At 37.5% G+C, this 23,529-nt stretch overlaps 2 protein-coding genes across 2 annotated transcripts in view; both read left to right on the forward strand.

Annotated features, from left to right (window-relative positions):
• Positions 1-16,707, forward strand: part of RANBP2 (RAN binding protein 2) — a 65,972-nt gene extending 49,265 nt beyond the window's left edge. Inside the window, exons 22-30 of the mRNA XM_017541142.1 lie at positions 897-1,067; positions 1,677-1,769; positions 2,038-2,216; positions 4,630-4,834; positions 6,047-6,148; positions 12,288-12,448; positions 13,161-13,434; positions 13,553-13,887; positions 14,484-16,707. Of these exons, the coding sequence (XP_017396631.1) occupies positions 897-1,067; positions 1,677-1,769; positions 2,038-2,216; positions 4,630-4,834; positions 6,047-6,148; positions 12,288-12,448; positions 13,161-13,434; positions 13,553-13,887; positions 14,484-14,789 (1,826 nt within the window). The 3' untranslated portion in view covers positions 14,790-16,707. The remainder of the gene's footprint in view (positions 1-896; positions 1,068-1,676; positions 1,770-2,037; positions 2,217-4,629; positions 4,835-6,046; positions 6,149-12,287; positions 12,449-13,160; positions 13,435-13,552; positions 13,888-14,483) is intronic.
• Positions 16,708-16,843: 136 nt separating this feature from the next.
• Positions 16,844-23,529, forward strand: part of CCDC138 (coiled-coil domain containing 138) — a 77,103-nt gene continuing 70,417 nt past the window's right edge. The window contains exons 1-4 of the mRNA XM_037742959.1: positions 16,844-17,795; positions 18,897-18,954; positions 19,415-19,535; positions 21,400-21,572. Of these exons, the coding sequence (XP_037598887.1) occupies positions 17,703-17,795; positions 18,897-18,954; positions 19,415-19,535; positions 21,400-21,572 (445 nt within the window). The 5' untranslated portion in view covers positions 16,844-17,702. The remainder of the gene's footprint in view (positions 17,796-18,896; positions 18,955-19,414; positions 19,536-21,399; positions 21,573-23,529) is intronic.

Below are 23,529 nucleotides of genomic sequence, written 5' to 3' on the forward strand. Positions count from 1 at the left end.
GTATTTTACATTATTGTTTTTCACCAACTCTTCAACACCCAGTGTGTGTGTTTACACTTAGTGTTAGTTAGCACGTCTTGATTTGGGCTAGCCACTTTGTGAGGTTTTAATAGAATGTGACCAGGCTACCATATTGGACAGCATAGCTCTCAGAATGTTACCCTGTCACCAGTTGGTATACATGGGATGCTTCATAACCAGCTTACTTTATTAAATTCCTTTAGCCAGAAATTCTTTATGTTAATAGATCAGAACAGGTTGCATATAGAGTTTTTTCTCTTTCTAATTTTTTGCACTTTGCATTGATGGTGGCTGGGGTTGGGTTGTTTCCAGCCATATGAATGGTCTTAGATTTTATAGTGTTAGTTACCCATAGAGTAACAGTTTTTATTTAATTTCCATGCTTGGATGTAGGCAAACTAGATGCAACTCTAGTCCCCTTCCATTCTTGGCAATTGTTAACTTTCCTTGCAGGAACTAATCACAGTTGGCTTTGGATTAGTTTCATATGTCTACTAATACTTGCTTATGTTTTAAGGTTTTTTTTTCAGTTGCTGCATATGCATGGATATTTTGGTAAATTATTGTAGAATTTAAAAAATAGCTTTTAAATTCTAGAAATTAGTAGTAATTCTTTTTAGTGACAAGTAAACAGGATTTTTTTGTTTGTTTGTTTTCTTTGGTTTTAAATAGATTCTGTGTTTACTAAGGGTTTTTGGTAGAACACTCAATCAGGATGCTAATGATTATTGTACATCTCTGTGTGCATCAAAATATATGTATTTTTATCAGTATGATGTTTTAACCTATGGATAAGTTCCATGGTTTTTAAGTTAGAGTATTAATGTCAATTCTGAATACCTTATTTTTGTCAATTTTTTTGGATGGTGTTACAGTAAAAGAGAAGAAAAAACCTGAAGATCCTCCCTCAGATGATGATGTTCTCATTGTATATGAACTAACTCCAACTGCTGAGCAGAAAGCCCTTGCAACCAAACTTAAACTTCCTCCAACTTTCTTCTGCTACAAGAATAGACCAGATTATGTTAGTGAAGAAGAGGAGGATGGTAAAACTTGTTATTTCAAAAACACTGTTCTCATTAATCTTAGTAAAATTGGGAGTATAGTTTAATTATTTTAAGCCTGCCTCTTAGAACTCATCACTAATATCCTTATAGGTAGATATTTACCCTAAGTGTATGTGTAAATAATCAATGTATATAATGATCAAAAGGACTATAATCATTAAGCATTTTTTGGATGGCTAATGTGCCAGGCATGTGTTTTGAGGGGGTTTAAAATAATCATAATTTTGCTGTGGTCCTAAAGATATGGAAGAGAGAGATAAGGCAGATAAGGTTATAATGGAAAACTTTGTATGCCATAACAGTTTTTCAGCTGGGCAGTTAAAGTCTCAATAGAATCAGCTGGACAGTGGTGTACAGGATGGGTTTAGGGGACAAGGAGATTGGAAGATGAGCTAAAAATGATAGTAGAGCAGTTTAAACAAGATGAGAGGCTGAGCTAAAGCTCTAGCAGTAAGAGAACTATTAAGGATATAAAATTGGCTGCAATTCAGATGAGAGTGAGAGAGAGGGTGAAGTTGGAGATAGTCCCTAAACTAGGAAAACACCCCAAAATTAACTAGAAATTGTTTTAATCAATTGTATTTTAAGAGGAAGATTTCGAAACAGCTGTCAAGAAACTTAATGGAAAACTGTATTTGGATGGCTCAGAAAAATGTAGACCATTGGGAGAAAATACAGCAGGTATGTTAAGTTTAAAGGACATTTATAATGTTTGTCTTCTGTTTAGAAGGAATAACCCAGTCTCATATTAATGATCAATTTTACTATGCCCATGGTGATTTGAAATACTTAACAGTAGGTGAAAAATACCGTTTCTTGGGTGGTCCTTGTTCTTCATTAGCATGTATAGGTCTTGTTACCTGGGTCTGTAGATTACATTGATGACTACCATTGTAGAGAAGTTGGGCTTCATCTAATTTCATTTGCTTGTGTTGTACTCATTTTTCAGATAATGAAAAAGAATGTATTATTGTTTGGGAAAAGAAACCGACAGTTGAAGAGAAGACAAAAGCAGATACATTAAAACTTCCATCTACATTTTTTTGTGGAGTCTTTAGTGATACTGATGAAGACAATGGAAATGGGGAAGACTTTCACTCAGAGCTTCAAAAAGTTCAGGATACTCAAGTAAGAACATGTCTAATAAAATTTTCTTTTAGTTCCATTGCCTTTGTTGGTGCAGTCAACTTGAATGTTCTTATTCATTCATTTATTTTTGAGACAGAATTTTGCTCTTGTTGCCCAGGCAGGAGCGCAATGGTGTACTCTTGGCTTACTGCAACCTCCACCTTCCAGATTCAAGCAGATCTCCTGCCTTGGCCTCCTGAGTAGTTGGGATTACAGGCGCCCGCCACCACACCTGGCTAAATTTTGTATTTTTAGTAGAAACAGGGTTTCACCATGTTGTCCAAGCTGGTCTTGAACTCTGGACCTCTGGTGATCCACCCTCCTCAGCCTCCCAGTGTGCTGGGATTACAGGAGTGAGCCACTGGGCCCAACCTAGAATGTTCTTACTAAATAGTAGTAATAGGTTGTGGCTACTAAATGGGTTCAGGGGTCTAGACCAATCAGCTATGGCCAGGAAAGAAGGAATTTTAATGTTGTTCTACACAGGAGCTATGTGCCAAAAGCCACAAAACACTGATGAAATAAAAAAAAAAAAATCCAATAAATGGAAAGGCATACTTAGTGTTCTTGGATTGGAACACTCAATTAGAATATCAGTTTTCCAAAACTGATCTATATATTTAACACAATACCAACCAAAACCCCTCCAGGAATTCTTTATGGATATACACAAGTGAATTCTAAAATTTCTACAGAAAGAAAAGATTATACATTTGTTACAGTTGATGAATCTACACTGACACATCATCACCTAACGTTTTTACCTTAAATGGATGTTGAATTTTGCCAAAACTTTTTAATTATTGATGCAGTCATGTGATTCTTTTTATTAAATCTGTGAATGACATTACATTTTCAAATGTTCAGAAAACTAACTTTGCATTCCCAGGTAAACTTCACTTTGTCATAGTATAATTTTGATAAATGGTTGCATTCAATTTGTATAAATCTTAGTATAAATTTTTGGATTTGTATTTATCAGGATACTGGTAGTTGTCTCATACTGTCTTTGGTTTCTGTGTAAGAGTAATGCTGGTTGGGCTCAGTGATGTGTATGGGTTGTCCCAGCTATTTGGGAGGCTGAATAGGAGAATTGCTCCAGAGTCTAGGAGTTCCAGGCTGCAGTGCGCCTTGATTGTGTCTGTGTATAGCCACTGCTCTCCAGCCTAGACAACATAGCCTCTTTAAAAAATGGTAATGCTATTATCATAAAATGAATTGAGAAGTACTTTCTGTATTGCTGTTTTTCTGGAACAGGGTTTGTTGAATTGGCGCCATTTTTCCTTTAAATGTTTGAGCACTTTTCACCAATGAAACCGTGTCTGGAGTTTTCTTAGGTTTTAAAAATACTATTGATTTCTCTTCTTTATTATTTCTGTCTTGCCCTGGGTTTATTTTGCTCTTTTTTCGTTTTCTTTTGAGACAGAATCTTGCTCTGTCTCCCAGGCTGGAGTGCAGTGGCATGATCTCAGCTCACTGCAAACTGCGTCTCCTAGGTTCAAGCGACTCTTGTGTCTCAGCCACCTGAGTAGCTGGGATTACAGGCGCGCAGTACCACGCCTAGATAACTTTTGTATATTTAGTAGAGATGGGGTTCCACTACGTTGCTCAGGCTGGTCTTGAACTCCTGAACTCAAGTGATCCTCCTGCCTTGGCCTCCCAAAGTACTGGGATTACAGGCATGAGCCACTGTGTCCAGCATATATTCTTCATTTAAAACAAACTTAAATTACGAATTTAAGATCATTCTTTATTTCTAGTATAAATATTCAATACTATAAGTTTTCTTCTAAGCACTTTGTAGCTGCAATCGACAGGTTTTAATATGTGGTATTTTCTCTCTTATGAAGTTCGAAATATTTTCTTATTTTTCTTGAGGCATTCTTTTTAATCTGTGCATTAGATGTTACTATACCATTTCCATATATTTGGTTGATTTTCCTTTTGTATATCTGTTAAATTGATTTCTAGTTTAATTCCTTTATGGTTCAGTTCTTACAAATTTTGTGAGATCTGTTTTGGTGAATGTTTCACGTGCACTTGAGAAGAAAGTAGAGCCCCTTTTTATGTTGACATTTTGCCATTGGCAGTTCCAGTTTTTTCGGCTGCTCTAGCACCCAGGCTGGGTTATAGGAGTGGCAGAAAAACTCCATGTGGATCTTAACACCAGATTCTCTCTCTGGTCTCAAAATCCTTATTCTTCCTTATCTGTCTTTCCAAGGCTTCTTAGAGTTGCCGTTTATGTTTCAGTCTAGGCATCTAGTTGTAGGTTTTGAGGAGAGATAGGGTGAAGTGTGTTTATTCTGTCTTCTCCAGAAGTCCAAGTTCTCAGTTCCTTTTGAAGTAGATTATGTAATCATTTTTGTAAATCAGTATTTAAATCGTATAATATTTTGTGACTTCCTCTTTGCAGAAATCTCAGACAGAAGAAATATCTAGCACAACTGACAGTGTATATATAGGTGGGACTGACATGACGGTACCTTCTGTCTGTAAATCTGAAGAACCTGATTCTATTACCAAATCCATTAGTTCACCACCTACTTCCTCTGAAAATGTGGACAAACCTGTAGATTTGTCAACTAGAAAGGAAATTGATACAGATTCTACAAGCCAAGGTAAAACTTGATACATGTTTATCATGCATTACATAAGGGACACCTTATATTTATATTTGAGAAGATAGACTTTTAAAGCCAGATCCTGAAAACTCCCTTTAAAAAAATTTTTGATGTGTATAAAGGGGCATCTTAGTAGTAGTAATAATAATCAGAAAATTTGTGCTGTCCTGTTGACAAAGATGATACATGTGTTTTGTCATTAGAGTTGTGGTTATTAGGGAATACAAAGGATTATGACTCTGACCTATTTTCCTGAGTTTAAAAGACAATGATATGCTTACATGTAATTCCTTTGTGGTAGTGTTTTCATTTGAATATTGTTTGAATTATATCATCACTCAAGCACATTTAAAGTGTTTTAATTACAAAGAAATTATAGAAATATTATAGGGATTTTAAAAAGTTTTATGGTACTACTTAAATGTTTCTTATTTTCTCTAACAGTTAAAAGCTTGCTAAATTAATTATTCAGTTACAGCACCATATTTGCTATTGCTTTCTCCTTTTTCATTTCAGTTTTGCAGATGGAAGTAGGAAGTTTAAGTTGTATTGCTTTGTGTACATTATCTACATTACCTTTTTTTTTTTTTTTTTTTTAAAAAAAACCTTCAATGTCACAAATATTAAATTTATAGGTGCTTGAGGGTCTTAATATGCTAAAAGAGGAAGACGACTTCATACCTAAAACCTAATACATTGTCAGATGAGGAAAATAAGGCATGGGGCTTTCAGAGATCATGCAGCTACACATTAGCAGAATTAAGACAAGACTCCAAAAGTCCTTATGATCAAGTGGAAATGAGACATTTGGTTTTATGAGCTTATTTATACCACAGAACACAAAAAGCTTTTATGCAGATGTTTCCTAAAACCCTACCTTTGAGTGAATGCTTGTTTTAGAGTATAGTAGCTTCCACAGAGCAGAAACTAGTTTAATATCTGGCTTAATAAAGATAGCTCTACGTCTTATTTAAAAAAATTTTTTTGGCATGCATTTGGTGTAGTATCGTAGTATTCTTTGTGAATAGCACTGGTAAAATTAGCAATACTGAAGAAGCTCAGAATTGGATATATTTTGTAAGTTGCCAGAATTTAAATAACTCCCCTCATCCTAGAGCATAGAAGGTTCTAATATTCTCTCTAGGTCCTGAGTAAAGCTTTGATGTTTAGTGCAAATGAAATAGTAAATTGTTCTTTTTCTTTTGCCAGGGGAAAGAAAAATAGTTTCATTCGGATTTGGAAGTAGCACAGGGCTCTCATTTGCAGACTTGGCTTCCAGTAATTCTGGAGATTTTGCTTTTGGTTCTAAAGGTAAGATCAAGAGGAGAGATTTTTAATAACATTGTTACAGAATCAAGCACAACTGAAAAACTTGTTTTTTGTTGCAGTATGTAACTAAGTTAGAAGTTTCTTCCTTTACCCCTCAGTTCATTTAGTATTTTAATAATGAAGGGCTTCTACACTTTATTATTTTTTGACATTTATCAAAATAATCATAAGAATTTTCTCTTAATTTTATCTAAGTCATGCTGATAGTCCTTCCCATTCTGAAATGCAGAACCATTTAACAGCTTCAGAATGACTCTGACTTTTGTAACATTATTCTTTTAACTATACCTTCATATTTGATTTGTTAATATTTCAGGATTTGTGAGTTTATAGTTTTTAAGGATATGATTTTGTAGTTTTATTTTTTGTACTGTCTTTGGATTTTAGTGTTAGGGTTGTGCTAATTTATTGTGGTAAGTTTATAATTGATATGCTTGCTCATCTTCTTAAGTGGACTTCTGTTTTAAATACATTTTGGTAACATTTCTAGAAAAGCATCCTTTCCCTTATTGTTTTAGGTTTATCATTCATTATATTTTTGTTCATTATATTTTCTTATTCTTGTAATGTCTTTCACATTGCTGTTTATAGCACCACTTAAATGGCTCTTGTACAAGGTGTTTGATTTATGGAATAAATTTTATTGAGGATATATGCTTGAATAATTAATGAGGTTCAGAATTCTATTCTTTCCTCCTACATATTTGCACTTTCTTCACAGCTCCTGCCACCCGTAGAAACACATAAAACTTTTAGAAATTACCTTCAGATATGGTGTTGGAATTCGTGGCTTCATTGATGTCATTTATTTTTGTTTTAATTTATTAAATAGCTTGAAATCAAAGGGTAATGTGTCAGCGAGTAAGCAATGTAGTAGATACAGTTACACACACAAAAAAGCCTTTGTTTTAATTTATTAAATGGCTTGAAATTAAAGGATAATGTGTCAGCAAGTAAGCAATGTAGTAGATACACTTACACAAAAAAAATGCCAAATAAAAATAGATAGGCTCCTTGTTAATCAGTATATCTTTTTTGAAGTATGTCAGTATTGTACAATGAAGTGTAGACAACACTCATGTATCAAGAGGAAACCATGCCCAAATAAGCCTTATGCATTGACATTCACTTCTCACTACCACTTATCATTTTTAGTGTGATTATTCACCAAACTCTTGTGTATTGAATGCTTACTTCATTTAATTAGATTGTGCTTGTTAAAAACAGCATTTGAAACTACTGCAGTCAGTTTTGTTTGTAGCCCATAGGTTTTCATAGGGAATCTATAAATTTCCAGATAGTTTAGAGTTTCAGTCTTATTTTCTCTAATGCCTCAAAGCTTGCTAAATTAGTTATTCAGTTACAGTAATATAACTGTAGACCCAGTTATGACCCTTGAGACCCAGATACTGATATATTGCAAATATTTTTACAAATGAGTGATTATAATGTATTCTTAGAGTAGATAACCACTATTTTAAAGGAATTTTGAATTCTGCCACATGTCCCTTGTGGTTATTTTTTAGTTAAATTTTTGCTTTTAGCAGAAAAGTTGGTGAAAATTTTTGTTTGGTTTTTGTTTTTGAGACAGGGTGTGACTCTGTTGCCCAGCCTGGAGTGTGTTGGCATGAATATAGCTCACTGCTGCCTTGACCTCCTGGGCTCTCAAGCAATCCTTCTGCCTCAGCCTCCCAAGTAGCTGGGTCCACAGGCATATACCACCATACCTGGCTAATTTTTACATTTTTTGTAGAGACAGGTGTCTGTGTTGCCCAGATTGATATCAAATTTCTGGGCTCAAGCAGTCCTCCCAGCTTGGCCTTGCAAAGTACTGGAATTGTAGGCATGAACCACTGCACCTGGCCCTAAACAGTTATTTTTGAGCCCCCAAGTTGGTATCTCATCCAGATTAGTGGTTACTATTCTCAGGAAGTCCCCATGAAACCTGTGGTTCTTGTTCTCAGATCATTCTTTGCAATGTACTTCTTTTTACGTCCTTAAGAATTTTTGTCTTTTCTCTCTCTCTCTCTCTCTCTTTTTTTTTTTTTTTTTTTTTTTTTTTTTTTTTTTTTTTTTTTTTTTTTTTTTTTTTTTTGAGATCACTCTGTTGCCCAGGCTGGTGTGCAGTGGTGCTGATCTCAGCTTACACAACCTCTGCTTCCTGGGTTCAAGTGATTCTCCAGCCTTAGCCTCCAGAGTAGCTGGAATTACGGGTGCGTGCTATGACACCTGGCTAATTCTTTTTGTATTTTTAGTAGAGATGGGGTTTTGCTATGTTGGCCAGGGTGGTCTCGAGCTCCTGACCTCAAGTAATCAGCCTGCCTCGGCCTCCTAAATTGCTGGGATTACAGGCATGAGCCACTATGCCCATCCCCCCCCCCCCTGTTTTTTTTTTTTCTTCCTTTCTATAGCTCAAGGATAAAAAAGTTTTTTTTTTCCCCTTTCATTAAATCTGCCTTAAAGAGAGTTGGTTTTTTATTTATTGTGTTTGTTAAGGTGCTAAGTTAGCTTTTATAATACCCTGTGACATTTTTTCTTTCTTAAAAGTTTTTAACAGAAGGTATAGGGTTCTTTATGACAGTGATTCAGCAAGTGATAAAAAGTTAAGAGAGGCGTTTCTTTCTTCTAAGATAGTGGGGAGTTGGTCATCTAAATTGAGGTGTGGGATGGAGAAGTTTCTAGTTTTCACCTTTTTGCAGGTATGCAAGAGGGAGATACCATCATTGTTCCCCCAACATTTCTGACATCCCTTGGGGCAGTAAAAGTCAGTGAGTTTCTCCCAAGGCTGCTGTCCACCAGCTGGGCCAGGACATCTACATTCCAACACTAGCTTCTTAAGGAAGAAGTGGAGATGCAGAAGCCATAAAAATGTTTAGGCTATTTTGGCTAGTTTGGAAGTAGCAGATTTGGCCTGCTGAGCTAAGCTTAAAAAATCTTAAGGTGGGTACTTGAAATTTTAGAAGTAGGTAAAGAACCTACTTCTTTACTGGAAGTTCTTGTGTAGGTTAGTATTACGAAATTTATCCAAGGTGACAGCCTTATCTTTGTATCTCTAAGCATAAATCATACCAAATGTACTCTGTACTAATGGTATGAGTTGAATTTACTAGATTTTTTTAAAATTTAATTTTATTTATTTTTTAAATTAATTTATTTACTTTAGGTGCATACTGTATCTGGCATTTCTCCCCATGTTATCCCTCCCCACCCTCCCCTCACTTCCCACCCCCCGCTCTCTCTCCCTACCCCACTCAGCCGCCCCCAGTGTGTGATGCTCCTCTCCCTGAGTCCACATGTTCTCGTTGTTCACCCACCTGTGAGTGAGAACATATGGTGTTTGGCTTTCTGTTCTTGTGTTAGTTTGCTGAGAATGATGGTTTCCAGATCCATCCAAGTCCCTACAAAGGACACAAACTCGTTTTTTATGGCTGCGTAGTATTCCATAGTGTATATGTACCACATTTTCTTTGTCCAGTCTATCATTGATGGGCATTTGGGTTGATTCTATGGAAGTCTAGTATTTCTTTTTTTTTGAGACAGAGTTTCCAGTCGACACTCAGAAACAGGTTGTTCAGTTTCCAGGTGGTTGTGCAGGTTTGTGTGTGTTTCTTGATCCTGAGTCCTAGTCTGACTGCTCTGTGGTCTGATAGACTGTTTGTTATGATTTCTGTTCTTCTGCATTTGCTGAGAAGTGATATGCTTCCAATGATATGGTCAATTTTAGAGTATGTGCAATGTGGTGCTGAGAAAAATGTATATTCTATGGATTTGGGGTGGAGCGTTCTGTATATGTATATTAGGTCCACTTGGTCCAGCTCTGCATTCAAGTCCTGGATATCCTTGTTAATTCTCTGTCTCATTGATCTAATATTGACAGTGGAGTGTTGAAGTCTCCCACTATTGTGTGGGAGTCTAAATCTCGTTTTAGGTCATTAAGAACTTGCTTTATGTATCTGGGTGCTCCTGTGTTGGGGGCGTATGTATTTAGGATACTTAGCTCTTCCTGTTGGATTGATCCTTTTACCATTATATAGTGTCCTTCTTTGTCTCTTTTGATGTTTGTTGAAGTCCATTTTATCAGAGACTAGGATTACAACCCCTGCTTTTTTTTTGTTCTCCATTTGCTTGCTAAATCTTCTTCTATCCCTTTGAGTCTATGTGTGTCTTTGTATGTGAGAAGGGTTTCCTGAATATAGCACACCGATGGGTTCTGACTTTTTATCCAGTTTGCCAGTCTGTGTCTTTTGATTGGAGCGTTTAGGCCATTTACATTCAATGTTAATATTGTTATGTGTGGATTTGATTCTGCCATTTTGTTACTGACTGGTTTTCTTTCCCATTAGTTGACTCATTTTCTTCATTGCATTTTTGGTCTTTGCCAACTGGTTTGCTTTTGCAGTGACTGGTACTTGTTCCTTTCCATGCTTAGTGTTTCTTTCAGGAGCTCTTGTAGGGCCCGTCTGGCGGTGACAAAATCTCTCAATAATTCCTTGTCCGTAAAGGATTTTATTTCTCCTTCACTTATGAAACTTAGTTTGGCTGGACATGAGATTCTGGGTTGAAAGTTCTTTTCTTTAAGGATGTTGAATATTGGCCCCCACTCTCTTCTGGCTTGTAGGGTTTCTGCAGAGAGATCTGCTGTGAGTCTGATTGGCTTCCCTCTATGGGTGACCTGGCCTTTCTCTCTGGCTGCCCTTAGTATTTTTTCCTTCATTTCAACCCTGGTGAATCTGACGATTATGTGCCTTGGGGTTGCTCTTCTTGAGAAATATCTTTGGGGAGTTCTCTGTATTTCTTGAATTTGAAATTTAGACAGCCTTGCTAGGCTTGGGAAGTTCTCCTGGATAATATCCTGGAACATGTTTTCCAGCTTGGATTCATTCTCCCCATCATATTCAGGTACACTGATCAAGCGTAGATTAAGTCTTTTCACATAATCCCGTATTTCTTGGAGGCTTTGTTCATTTCTTTCCACTCTTTTTTCTCTTGTCTTGCCTTCTCTTTTTATTTCATTGAGTTGATCTTCAATCTCTGATATCCTTTTTTCTCCTTGATCGATCTGGCTATTAAAACTTGTGTTTGCTTCACGTAGTTCTTGTGCTGTGTTTTTCAACTCCATCAAGTTGTTTATGTTCTTCTCTATGCTGGTTATTCCAATTAGCATTTTGTCTAACTTTTTTTCAGGGTTTTTGATTGTTTTGCGTTGAGTTAGAACATGTTCCTTTAGCTCAGAAATGTTTGTCATTAGCCACCTTCTGAAGCCTGTTTCTGTCAATTTGTCGCACTCCTTGGTCAAATTGTGATCCTGTGTTGTTGAGGAGTTGTGATGCCTTGAAGGAGAAGAGGTGTTCTGGTCTTTGATGGTTTCATCTTTTTTGTGCTGGTTTTTTTCCCACCTTTGTGGATTTACCTGGCTGTGGTGTCAAGGAACTACTTGATGAGGTTGCTTGTGTGCCCAGGAAGGCCAGGTTTCTGTAGTTCTCTAACATCACATTCCTATATAAATTCTGCTGTGCAGAGTCCAGGCATTGCCACTTCTCCAGAGAGAATTCTGTGGCCACATCCCTAAATGTCAACAGTTCCTCTGCACTCAGCACCCAACTCTGCACCTGGCACCAGGCTCTGCACTCCGCACCTAACTCTGGCGCATGGCTCCCCTGGAAGGCTCCAGCTGATGCAACCCTGGCCGATTTTTTGTTTTTTTAAAGACAGTGTCTTCCTCCGTTTCCCAGTCTGGAGTGCAGTGGCGCCATCTTGGCTCACTGCAAGCTATACCTCGGGGTTTAAGTGATTCTTTTGCCTCAGCCTCCTAAGTAGCTGGGACCACAGCGCACATCACCACAGCTGGTTTTTTGTATTTTTTTTTTTTTTTTTAGTAGAGATGGGGTTTCACCACGTTGGCCAGGCAGGTCTCAGACTCCTGATCTCAGGTAATCCACCTGCCTCAGCCTCCTAAAGTGCTGGGATTACAGGCATGAGGAATTTACTAGAATAATATTATTTTAAACATTTAAAATTGACATATATATTACATCATCGGGAATTAGATGCATTGATAAGAGGGTGATGAAAAATGTAAAAAATAGATACCAGTGTTTAAATATCTTAATTTATTCATCAGATAAAAATTTCCAGTGGGCGAATACTGGAGCGGCTGTGTTTGGAACACAATCAGTTGGAACCCAGTCAACCGGTAAAGTTGGTGAAGATGAAGATGGTAGTGATGAAGAAGTAGTTCATAATGAAGATATTCATTTTGAACCAATAGTGTCACTACCAGAGGTAAATGTTAAGGAATTAAACTTTTACTAATAAATTATTTTTCATTTTTAAGTTTAAAACTTATCCTGGCTTGATCTGTCAGGATATGTATCATTGTTTGCATATCTTTAAGAATGTTTACAATTTGAAACAGAAGCTCTATTTATTAGACATACAGCCGTTAAGTATAAATTCTCTTTCTGATGTTTTTATATAAATATTGCTTTATAAATTCTATATGTAATTGTTGGGAGGAAATAATTTTTTCATATGGTGCTAGAATATCATGTTTGTTTTTATAACATGATTCCGTGGAAAAAGTAAACTCATACTTGCCAAAGTCCTTTTAATAAACATAAACTTGTATGTTTTTTGGACAAGAACATTGCTCTAGGAAAACTATTTTGTCATTTTTTTAACCTCAGTCAGTAGCTGATACTTCTTTTCAATAGCAAACACTTTTGAAAGCTCTCTGTCCTATAAAGAAAAGCATTTAATTTTCAAAAGAACGAATACTACATGAAAGAAAATATTTAATGACAAATCAGGTCTTTACTCCCTCAGCCAAATTAGATACCTTCCTAGCCCTAAGATATATAACCGATTAACATGATATTACAAATTCTGTTAGTTATTGCAAAGAAAATACCTTAAAAAGAAATTGGGTCTTTGGAATTTGTCATGGAATTTATTATAAGCAGCAGCTTATAGAGAATTTCATCTACCATTATAGGTAGAAGTAAAATCTGGAGAAGAAGATGAAGAAATTTTGTTTAAAGAGAGAGCCAAACTTTATAGATGGGATCGAGATGTCAGTCAGTGGAAGGAGCGTGGTGTTGGAGATATAAAGATTCTTTGGCATACCATGAAGAATTATTACCGTATCCTAATGAGAAGAGACCAGGTTTTTAAAGTGTGTGCAAACCACGTTATTACTAAAACAATGGAATTAAAACCCTTAAATGTTTCAAATAATGCCTTAGTTTGGACTGCCTCAGATTATGCTGGTGAGTTTCTACATCAATTGCTGCTTTTCTTTTTTTGGACTTTTCTAAAATCTATAATAAAACGACTTATAACAGTTATTTTACTAAGGTCACTCTTTCCCGTTTCCCTGCCTAATAGATGGAGAAGCAAAAGTAGAACAGCTTGCAGTGAGATTTAAAACTAAAGAAGTAGCTGATTGTTTCAAGAAAACATTCGAAGAATGTCAACAGAATTTATTGAAACTCCAGAAAGGACATGTGTCACTGGCTGCAGAATTATCAAAGGAGACCAATCCTGTGGTATTTTTTGATGTTTGTGCGGACGGTGAACCTCTAGGACGGATAACTATGGAATTATTTTCGAACATTGTTCCTCGGACTGCTGAGAACTTCAGAGCACTATGCACTGGAGAGAAAGGCTTTGGTTTCAAGAATTCCATTTTTCACAGAGTAATTCCAGATTTTGTTTGCCAAGTAGGTATTAACTACATATCACAGTTGAGGTCTAGAAGAGTGTACCACACTAACTTGGGAAATTTGAGTGTTTTTCCTTGACCTCATCCTGTAGTTTTTAAGATTTCTTTAGGTTTTTCACACATTAGTTGGTATCACTACCCATTCCCTGCTCCTTCCTAAAACTTTCAACCTAAAATAATTTAGGCCGGGTGCAATGGCTTATGCTTGTAATCCCAGCACTTTAGGAGGCCAAGGTAGGCAGATTGCTTAATCCCAGGAATTTGAGACCAGTCTGGGCAATTCTTGTCTGGACAAAACATAAAAAATTAGCCAGTCGTGGTGGCATGTGTCTGTGGTTCCAGCTATGTGGAGGCTGATTCAAACTTTTAGTACTTAAGACTTACCAGAGACTAAGGGATGAGAAAAACATCTTTTTATTTCTCATCATCTTTTCAACAATACGAATTTCTTAGTTTTCAAATTGCATACTCAGGAAAGCTGGGCTTTAGGATTTATCCTGTAGTGATCAGTTCTATGTGCATTTTAATGTTTTACTCAGGATTTCTATTAATTGAAACTTTTTTAAAATAAATTTTTATTAATCTCTTTTTCAGGGAGGCGATATCACCAAACATGATGGAACAGGCGGACAGTCCATTTATGGAGACAAATTTGAAGATGAAAATTTTGATATGAAACATACTGGTCCTGGCCTACTATCCATGGCCAATCGAGGCCAGAATACCAATAATTCTCAATTTTTTATAACACTGAAAAAAGCAGAACATTTGGACTTTAAGCATGTAGTATTCGGGTTTGTTAAGGATGGCATGGCTACCGTGAAAAAGATTGAATCATTTGGTTCTCCCAAAGGCTCTGTTTGTCGAAGAGTAGCTATCACAGAATGTGGACAGATATAAAATCATTGTTTTTCATAGAAAATTTTATCTGTATAAGCAGTCAAAGCTTAGCTATTACAATTTGGTAATTATGTTCAGCTTTTGAAAATGGACGTTTCTGATGTACAAATGTAAAATTGCAGCTTATAGCTGTTGTCAACTTTTTAATGTGTTACAGTTGACCTTGCATGGTGTGAAATAAAAGTTTAAACACTGGTGTATTTCAGGTGTACTTGTGTTTATGTACTCCTGACATTTGTATTAAAATGGAATGATACTAATCTTGTTTAAAGCAATAGGACTTCTCAAACTATTGAAGGAATATGATATATACAATTTAATTTTAATTTCTTTTAAGATATTTGGACTTCCTGCATGGATATGCTTAACCATTTGAATAAAGGGACCACAGCTTGGATAATTTTATTTTAGATTTGAAATATATTTGGTAATCTTAACTATTGGTGTACTCAATTATGCATAGAGACTCATTTATGAATGGGTGGAGCCACAGAACTATAGAGTTAACCGAAGTGCTCTTCTCTAGAATCTTTACACCTCCTGTGTGGTTACAAGTTAACTTTTTAAGTAGAGTACCTTCCTTCCTTAAAATATGTAGCTTCCTGTTCCTTTTCATGGGTATTCAATTAATTTTTACATTTTAAACAAATTGACTATTTCCTTTAGGAGTTTTGTTCTAAACTTTTCTGTCATCTGTCTCTACTACCTCAGAAACTGCAGCTTCTTTCTGATGATAGAAATTGATTTTTTCCTTGTAGTTATTGTGATAAAGTATGAATATTTTTAGAAAGTCTATACCATGTTCTTTGGTTAAGATTTGCTTTATAAAAGATTGTTGCAGTACCTTTTTCTGATAAATTTTGTAGCAGAAATAAAATGACAATTCATAAAAGCCATTGACATTCAAAAAATTCGTTACTTGTGCTTCTGGTTCATTCTAATCTAAAGGAAGACAATTCAAAGGCAGTACCAAACTGTCGCATGATTTCCAGAGCTCCTAGTTTCTCAACTTTGATATACACTGAAAATGTATTTGGAAATGGCTTGTATCAAATGTTAGGCAAATTGCTAAAGAAAAGAGAATGTTCTTATTGGCCTGCTCAGTATGGAACTACAAAGAATCCAGGTAGAACACAAAATTTTGTATATTGCAATTACGAATACTGACTGTCTTCCACCCATCTGTGTTCTTCCTCATGAGTGTACCTCATTTTATTTAGTGAGGAAAGACAGTGAGGTTTGTTCCCTGTTATATGGGGATTTGGAAATAGGGTATCCTAAAGTAAATAACTGTTCAACCACCAGCCAAATGAGGGGAGGGATGTTGTGGGAGTAATGAGTGATGGTGTACCATCACCATTCCACTCGGCCACAAAGCCATATACCCGAAATAAACCTACTCCAAATTCATTGAACTGTGTATCAGTTCAGTCTTGAAAAGAACCATGGATTACATATGTTTACACTAAATATTTCAAATTGGCTTATTTAGAAATCTATATAATAGAAACTGATGTAAAGTGTTGCAACTTTTTAGCTGAGACAGTTGATGACTTTGTCGTGATTTTAGAATAAATTCTTAAGTAAATGCAAGTGCTTTTTAAGAGACTTTTTGCAAATTTCTATGCTTTCCTTAAAGCATTTAAGTTATGAATCAAAAAGCTTTAAAACTTTGACCAAAAATTTGACAAAATGACATGTAAACTGACTTTTCGAGTATTAGTTGGAAGATGCTTCAAAGTGGCTTGTGGCATTTATAAGAAAGTCTTTGTGTCACATTTCAGGAAAGGACTTTGATTTCTGTTACTTAATCACTGATGTGGTCTAAACCCACGATGATATGTATCTTTCCTTTTAAACTGGATTTTATATTGTCTCATTAAAATCTGCTTAAAGACAATAAAAGTAATTATTTGTACATCTTAAGTGGTACTTTATGGCAAAAAGAGTATGGCTTAAGTAATTTTCAGATAGTAACTGCATAAATACAGAGTTTATAAAACTTGGGCATTTGGGAACTTTAATCCAGAGAATTTAGGAGTAGTTGGCCCAGAGATGTAGTTGACAGTCACATTTTAGAAGATTACACCTCTGTAATTACATGAATGAGAAAAGTGAAGTGGTTGCACAGTTTCTCTCAGTCTTTGTTTATAGGTTTTCAGGTTGATGTATACTATGGCTAGGCACTGTTGTAGGTACTAGTAAAAGCTTTAAAAAAAAAAATGAAGTTTTTTTTCCAGGGAGCTTAAATTCTAATTACTAATTTTAATGCCCTGTTATACCCCATGTGGAACACAGGGAAAGTAAGGAGATAATCTTTGCAATTTTTATGCTTGGCTTTCTATTTGTTTTTCAACTTTTTAAAGAGATGCCTTGCTGTGCTAACCCAAGGTAGATGTAACTCCCAGGCTCAAAGCAGTGCTCTCGCCTCAGCCTCCCTAGCAGCCAAACTACGTGCGCGCCGCCACTCCTGGCTCAGATATATTCTTGGTTTCTCTTTTATATGGCAGTTAGCAAAGGCCACTTCTGATAGAAGGACAGGTATATGTGGTGAGCGTAAACGCACATCGAACCTATAGGTTAAATGGAGCTGAAGCGGATCGCTGCAGGCAGGTGCGGGGCCTCGGTGCCCCTCCAGCGGCACCCAGGCAGCCCGGGGCGGCACTCGCGTGGGGAGATGCAATGCTACTCAGTTGTGAAATCTGCAGTGCTAGCACTAGAAACCCGGAGGACGCGCGGTACGGCCAGGTTGCTTCCTCGAGGTCCTCCAGTCCCGCCCCGACCCGTCCTGTCTCTTCTTTGTCGCCGTGCGTGCCTCCGGGGGCGGGGCCTAACGTCGTGACGCACTGCGACCGCGTTGCGCCGCGGGTTTGAACGCGGTTCCCGGGGAGACCGCCGCGGGAGTGGTGCGCTATGGAGCCGAGGGTCGTCAAACCACCGGGGCAGGATTTCGTAGTGGAGCGTCTCAAAAGCCGCTACGGACTCGGAGGCAGCTGCCCCGAGGAGGTGAAGCCGCTGCCCCGAGGTCCGCGGGTGGGCTCCTGCTGCTGCGGGGCGGCTCGCCCGGTGCCCCCGCGCAGCTGGCCTGGGGGCGCGGAGCGGCTCTAGTCCCGGCCCCCGCACGCCCTTAGTGGCCGCAGCTCAGGCCTCGTGGAAGCGGACGGGAGGGGCGGGCATTGGAGGGGCGGGCATTGCAGGGGCATGGGGGTGCGGGGCGCCGCTTCACCTGTGCCTGCTTGTCTGTGTTCATGGTACATCGGGCATGGGGTGGCGTTGGAGAAAGTATTCAGCTTATTCTTGCAGTGATGTGAATGGAGTTGAGAAAACAATTGAATTGCTTTTTAAAAGCGTCTTATTTCGAAATAATTTCAGACACGCAAAAGTTGCAGTGGTACAAATAATTTCCATATACCCTCACTTGCATTCACAGATTAACATTTTGCCACATGTACTTTACCATTCGTTCTCTTCCCGTCCTTCCCTAGACACACATTTTTCCCCTTTGAACTATTTGAGGGTAATTTGCAGGCATCATGCCCCTTTACCTCTAAATAGAAATGTGTGTTTTTCCTAAGCATAAGGACGTTCTCTTTTCATAACCACAGTAGTATTTTCAAGAAATTTAGAATTGATACAACAATATTGGATAGAGTTCATACGAAATTTCAGCAATCATCTCGATAATACCTCTTATAGGCAACATTTTTCCTAGCGCAGATCCAATCCAAGAACGAAGACTGATTGCATTTGTACTTTTTGTTGCCTTTAATCTGGAACAGGTTCGCAGCCTTTGTTTTTGTAAGATTGGTTTTTCGAAAAGTGTAAGAATTAACTGGAATGCTTCTCCATTTGGGTTTATCTTATGGATGCCTCTTCATTAGATTGATTATGCATTTTTGGCAGGAGCATGAGATGAATGATGTGTAGCCTGCTGTGGGGAGGTGCCTGACGTTGGTTTGTCACATTATTGATATTTGATCACTTGATTAAGATGGTTTCTGCAAGATTTCTCCACTCTAACCTATGTAATTAATACATAATTTGTGGGGAAATATTTTGAGACAATAAAGTCAGTATATAAATTAAATATCTTTTCTTTTTTTTTAGTATGATTTTTCAAATTTTGATTGCTCTAAATGTAAGAGAAGATCTCCAACCTCCTCAGGTAAGCCAGTATTTTGTATATTTGGGGGTTTTAAAATTTAATTTGAGGCGGTGCATGGGGGCTCACGCCTGTAATCCCAGCATGTTGGTAGGCCATGGAGGGCAGATCACCTGAAGTCGGGAGCTTGAGACCAGCCTGGCCAACATGGTGAAACCCCGTCCCCAGTAAAAATACAAAATATTAACTGGGCATGGTGATGGGCGCCTGTAATCCCAGCTACTGGGAAGGCTGAGGCAGGAGAATTGGTTGAATCTGGGAGGCGGAGGTTTCAGTGAGCCTAGATGGCACCACTGCACTCCAGCCTGGGCAACAAGAGCAAAAGTCAGTCTCAAAAATGAAAAAGAAAATTAATTTGAGAGCGAAAATTTAAAAACTAATATTGTTTAGACTTATGGTCAATGTCAGATATTTTGTGATATATTGTTCTGGTAATCTTTCGTGGTTTCTTTTTCGTTGACAGATGATTTGGATATCTATTCCTCTGGAGATAAAGTTGGTTCATCATTAAAATATTATTCTGATGAAAGCAAGCATTGTAGAAAACCATTTTGCAGTTCATTCAAGCATGTAAATGTGAATTGGTAAAGTACCCTGAAACCTTACTGTTACTACCCCCTCAGTATCTCAAGAAACTGAGAAAGAGAAAAGGGCAGATTATATTTTTGCTCTTTCCTGAGAGCAAGTACAAAGCAGTCTGGAGCCTGCTAAATAGTTGAAGAGACTGATTTATTAATTTTTACTGAGAATCTGTAATAAAAGCATAGACCTAGCATTATATTTAGTGGCATAATGAAAAGTTATTTATATAATGTAAAAGATGAAAAGAAATATTTGGCCGGGCGCGGTGGCTCAAGCCTGTAATCCCAGCACTTTGGGAGGCTGAGGCGGGTGGATCACGAGGTCAAGAGATCGAGACCATGCTGGTCAACATGGTGAAACCCCGTCTCTACCAAAAATACAAAAAAAAATTAGCTGGGCATGGTGGTGCGTGCCTGTAATCCCAGCTACTCAGGAGGCTGAGGCAGGAGAATTGCCTGAACCCAGGAGGCGGAGGTTGCAGTGAGCCGAGATCGCGCCATTGCACTCCAGCCTGGGTAACATGAGTGAAACTCCGTCTCAAAAAAAAAAAAAAATTTTATGGTTATTCCTCCAGGACGCAAATGAAGACTCTCCTCCCATTCTTTAAAAACAATTTTAAAAAAAGGAACTGTGGGCCAAGTGCTCGTGCCTGTAATCCCAGCACTTTGAGGCCAAGGCAGGCGGATCACCTGAGGTCGGGAGTTCAAGACTGGCCTGACCAACATGGAGAAACCCGTCTCTACTAAAAATACAAAATTAGCCACTGCTGGTGCATGCCTGTAATCCCAGCTATTCGGGAGGCTGAGGCAGGAGAATTGCTTAAACCGAGGAGGCAGAGGTTGCTGTGAGCCGAGATCGTGCCACTGCACTCCAGCCTGGGCGACAGAGTGAAACTCAGTCTCAAAATAATAGGTAAATAAGTAAGCAAGCATGGATAAAATAATGTAAAATATCTTATTTTTTGTTTGTTTGTTTGTAGGGGGTTGCGGTAGGCAGAGTCATGCTCTGTTGCCCAGGCTATGAGTGCAGTGGCGCAATCGTAACTCACTGTGGCCTCTAACTCCTGGGCTTAAATGATCCTCTCACCTCAGCTCCCTGAGTAGCTGGAACTACAGACATGCACCACTGCTCCTGGTTATTTTATTTTATTTTATTTATTTGTAGAGCTAGAATCTCACTGTGTTGCCCAGGCTGATGTTGAACTCCTGGCCTCAAGAGATTCTCCCACCTCAGCCTCCCAAACTGCTGAGATCACAGGCATAAGCCACCATGCTTGTTCTGTCTTAATACTTTTTAACATTGATTGCATGTTGAAATGATAAACTTTTAGGTATAATATATTAAATAATATATATTTTTTTAATTGTATTTTTTTAATGTTCTAGAAAATTTTAAATTAACTATATGACTTGCATTATATTGCTTTCGAACAACACTGTTCTAGAAATTTCAACTCAGATTGTCTTTCTGGAGAGAACACCTGGGATTTTAGTTCTGCTCCACTTTCTACTAGTTATGTCACCCATCAGTTATTTGACTTCTTTAGTTTCCTTATGTTAAACATTCATTCTTTTAGCTAGAACTACCTTATAGATAACACCAAATTATTGGAAATCAAAAGAAAGTGTTTGGCTGCTGTGGAGTAGACTACAGGTATATGTCATTTTAAATGTGTAGAAAAAGATGCTTGTAGTGGATTACCAATGATCAAATAACTGTTACTTTTTACATGTTTACATTTTGCAATTTTAAAAATGTTTTTACATTTTTCCTCAGTTATGCTGTTAATATTTGAAAGGCAGTTTTATCTTTTTAAAATGGTATAGTGAACTTCTAGATTGCTGTAACACAACTGTTTTTTTAAAGCCTAGGTGATGAACTGGATTCTTTCCATGATTTGAAGAAACAGGAAAGAGAAGAAGAGTTAATTGAGAATGATCATAGAGTTAGTACCTCCAAAATAACCAAGCAGTCTTTTAAAGAAATAGAAAAAGGTAAAATAAATATTTTAGAACAACCAAGTAGTAACTTTGTCAAATAGAGTACATGAAGCTGCAGCTTCCCTCCAACTAATAACAGTGGTCCAAGAGTGCATATTTCTGTGTTCTGAACTTCTGTAAGCCATGAGATAGGTACTGTGCTTATTATAAAACTAAAGGAGCAGAGAAAGTTAAACTTTATTATTTTCCAGGAATATTCCTATACCCTCAAAATTTATCAAAATAATAACTGAGTAAATGATTGTGCTAGTATTTGAGTAACTCCAATATTGGTTTTGAGAAAATACTCCAGATTATTTAAAGTATGGCTTTCTGGGCACTGAACTACTGGCAGTGTTCTGCGTATCTGGCTGCATTTCATAGTTTTGTCAGGATTTCAAGAAATGAGACAACCAGAAATGGCACCCTTCTGCCTCTGGGCTACGGGACTTTGAGTTGCCCTGCTGGTAATACAGGTGCACTCTTCTCCCTGGATTTTATGGTCTACACACAACAACATTCATTTCCCTCTTTCTCCTCTCCTTCTGGCTGCATTTCATAGTCTCTTTTGTCCCCTTATTCTCAGCATTTGAGGAAGATGAAAAATAATCTTCTGGACTTGTGCTTCCTGCTACATGGTCGATTTTCCTGGTGGAAAACATGGGATAAGCTATAAGAGAATGTTGATTGCATTCCATTAAAACTAATGGCAAAAACCACAATTACTTTTGCACCAACCTCATATTGGAAAGTAGACAAAATTAAGAAATGCTCAGGCCAGGGATTGGTAAGTGGGGAACCTAGACAGGCAAGTAGAGCACTGTGCATGTGCCTTTCGCTTTTGGGCATTTGCTGAACTGAGCGAAGTGAAACTTTTCTTTTTAAAAAATTCATGCTATGTTTTATTTTTGCTTTTCTATTTTCTGTTCAAGATGGAGTATAAGATACCTCCACCTCCCTTTTAAAGTTGGGGCTCCCACAAGTCTAGTGCAAGTTAAAACCACTGAGCGAGAACATTTTATACTCTAATTGTTAGTAGAAAATAAATTCTGACAGTAAGTGTTGACAAGGACATCAAGCAAGAGGAACTCACTTATCTACTGCTGTTGGGAGAGTAAGCACTTTGGAAAACAGTTTGGTATCACTAGTAAAGTTGAATCTGCATATGTAACCCTATGATCTAGCAATTTCACCCTCAGGAAACTTATTTATTTTAATATATATATTTTTTGAGATGGAGTTTTGCTCTTGTTGCCCAGGCTGGAGTGCAGTGGAGTGATCTCGGCTCACTGCAGTCTCTGCCTTCTGGTTTCAAGCAGTTCTCCTGCTTCAGCCTCCCAGGTAGCTGGGATTATAGGTACCCGCCATCACGCCCCAGTAAATTTTTATATTTTTAGTAGAGATGGGGTTTCACCATGTTGGTTAGGCTGGTCTTGAACTCCTGACCTTGTGGTCCGCCCGCCTCGACCTCCTAAAGTTTTGGGATTATAATCATGAGCCACTGCACTCAGCTCCTCAGGAAACTCTTAAACTTGTGCACCAGAAACCATGTACAAGACTGTGTAGCATCTGTATAGCCAAAGCAGCTCAAATTTCTACCTATAGGAGGATACCATATATAGTGTTTGCAAAACAGGATAAACAGTGAAAATTTGTGAACCTGTTTAAAGGAAGATGTTATAGAAATTATGTTCATATAATTACATATAAAATATAAAAGCAGGCAAAAGAAACAAGGACTTTTAAAATTTAAGTAGTGGAGATTAAGCAGCATTTAATACTCATTTATGTTAGTGATAAATTTGATTTGGAGGAGAGAAGGGAAGGTGTTTAGGGTTTTCTGAGGTAATTTCCCATTTCTTGGCTAGGTAATTAACGTCTTTTTATGTACTTTAAAATATTTTATTTTGAAATAATTTTAGACTTACAGAAAAGTTGCAAAGATAGTGAAAACAATTCCTGTATACACTTCACTCAAATTTTCTGAATGTTATCACTTTACCATATTTGCTATATT

This window comes from Cebus imitator, unplaced genomic scaffold (assembly GCF_001604975.1).
Source record: "Cebus imitator isolate Cc_AM_T3 unplaced genomic scaffold, Cebus_imitator-1.0 Scaffold131, whole genome shotgun sequence".
In the NCBI taxonomy this organism is placed as follows: domain Eukaryota; kingdom Metazoa; phylum Chordata; class Mammalia; order Primates; family Cebidae; genus Cebus; species Cebus imitator.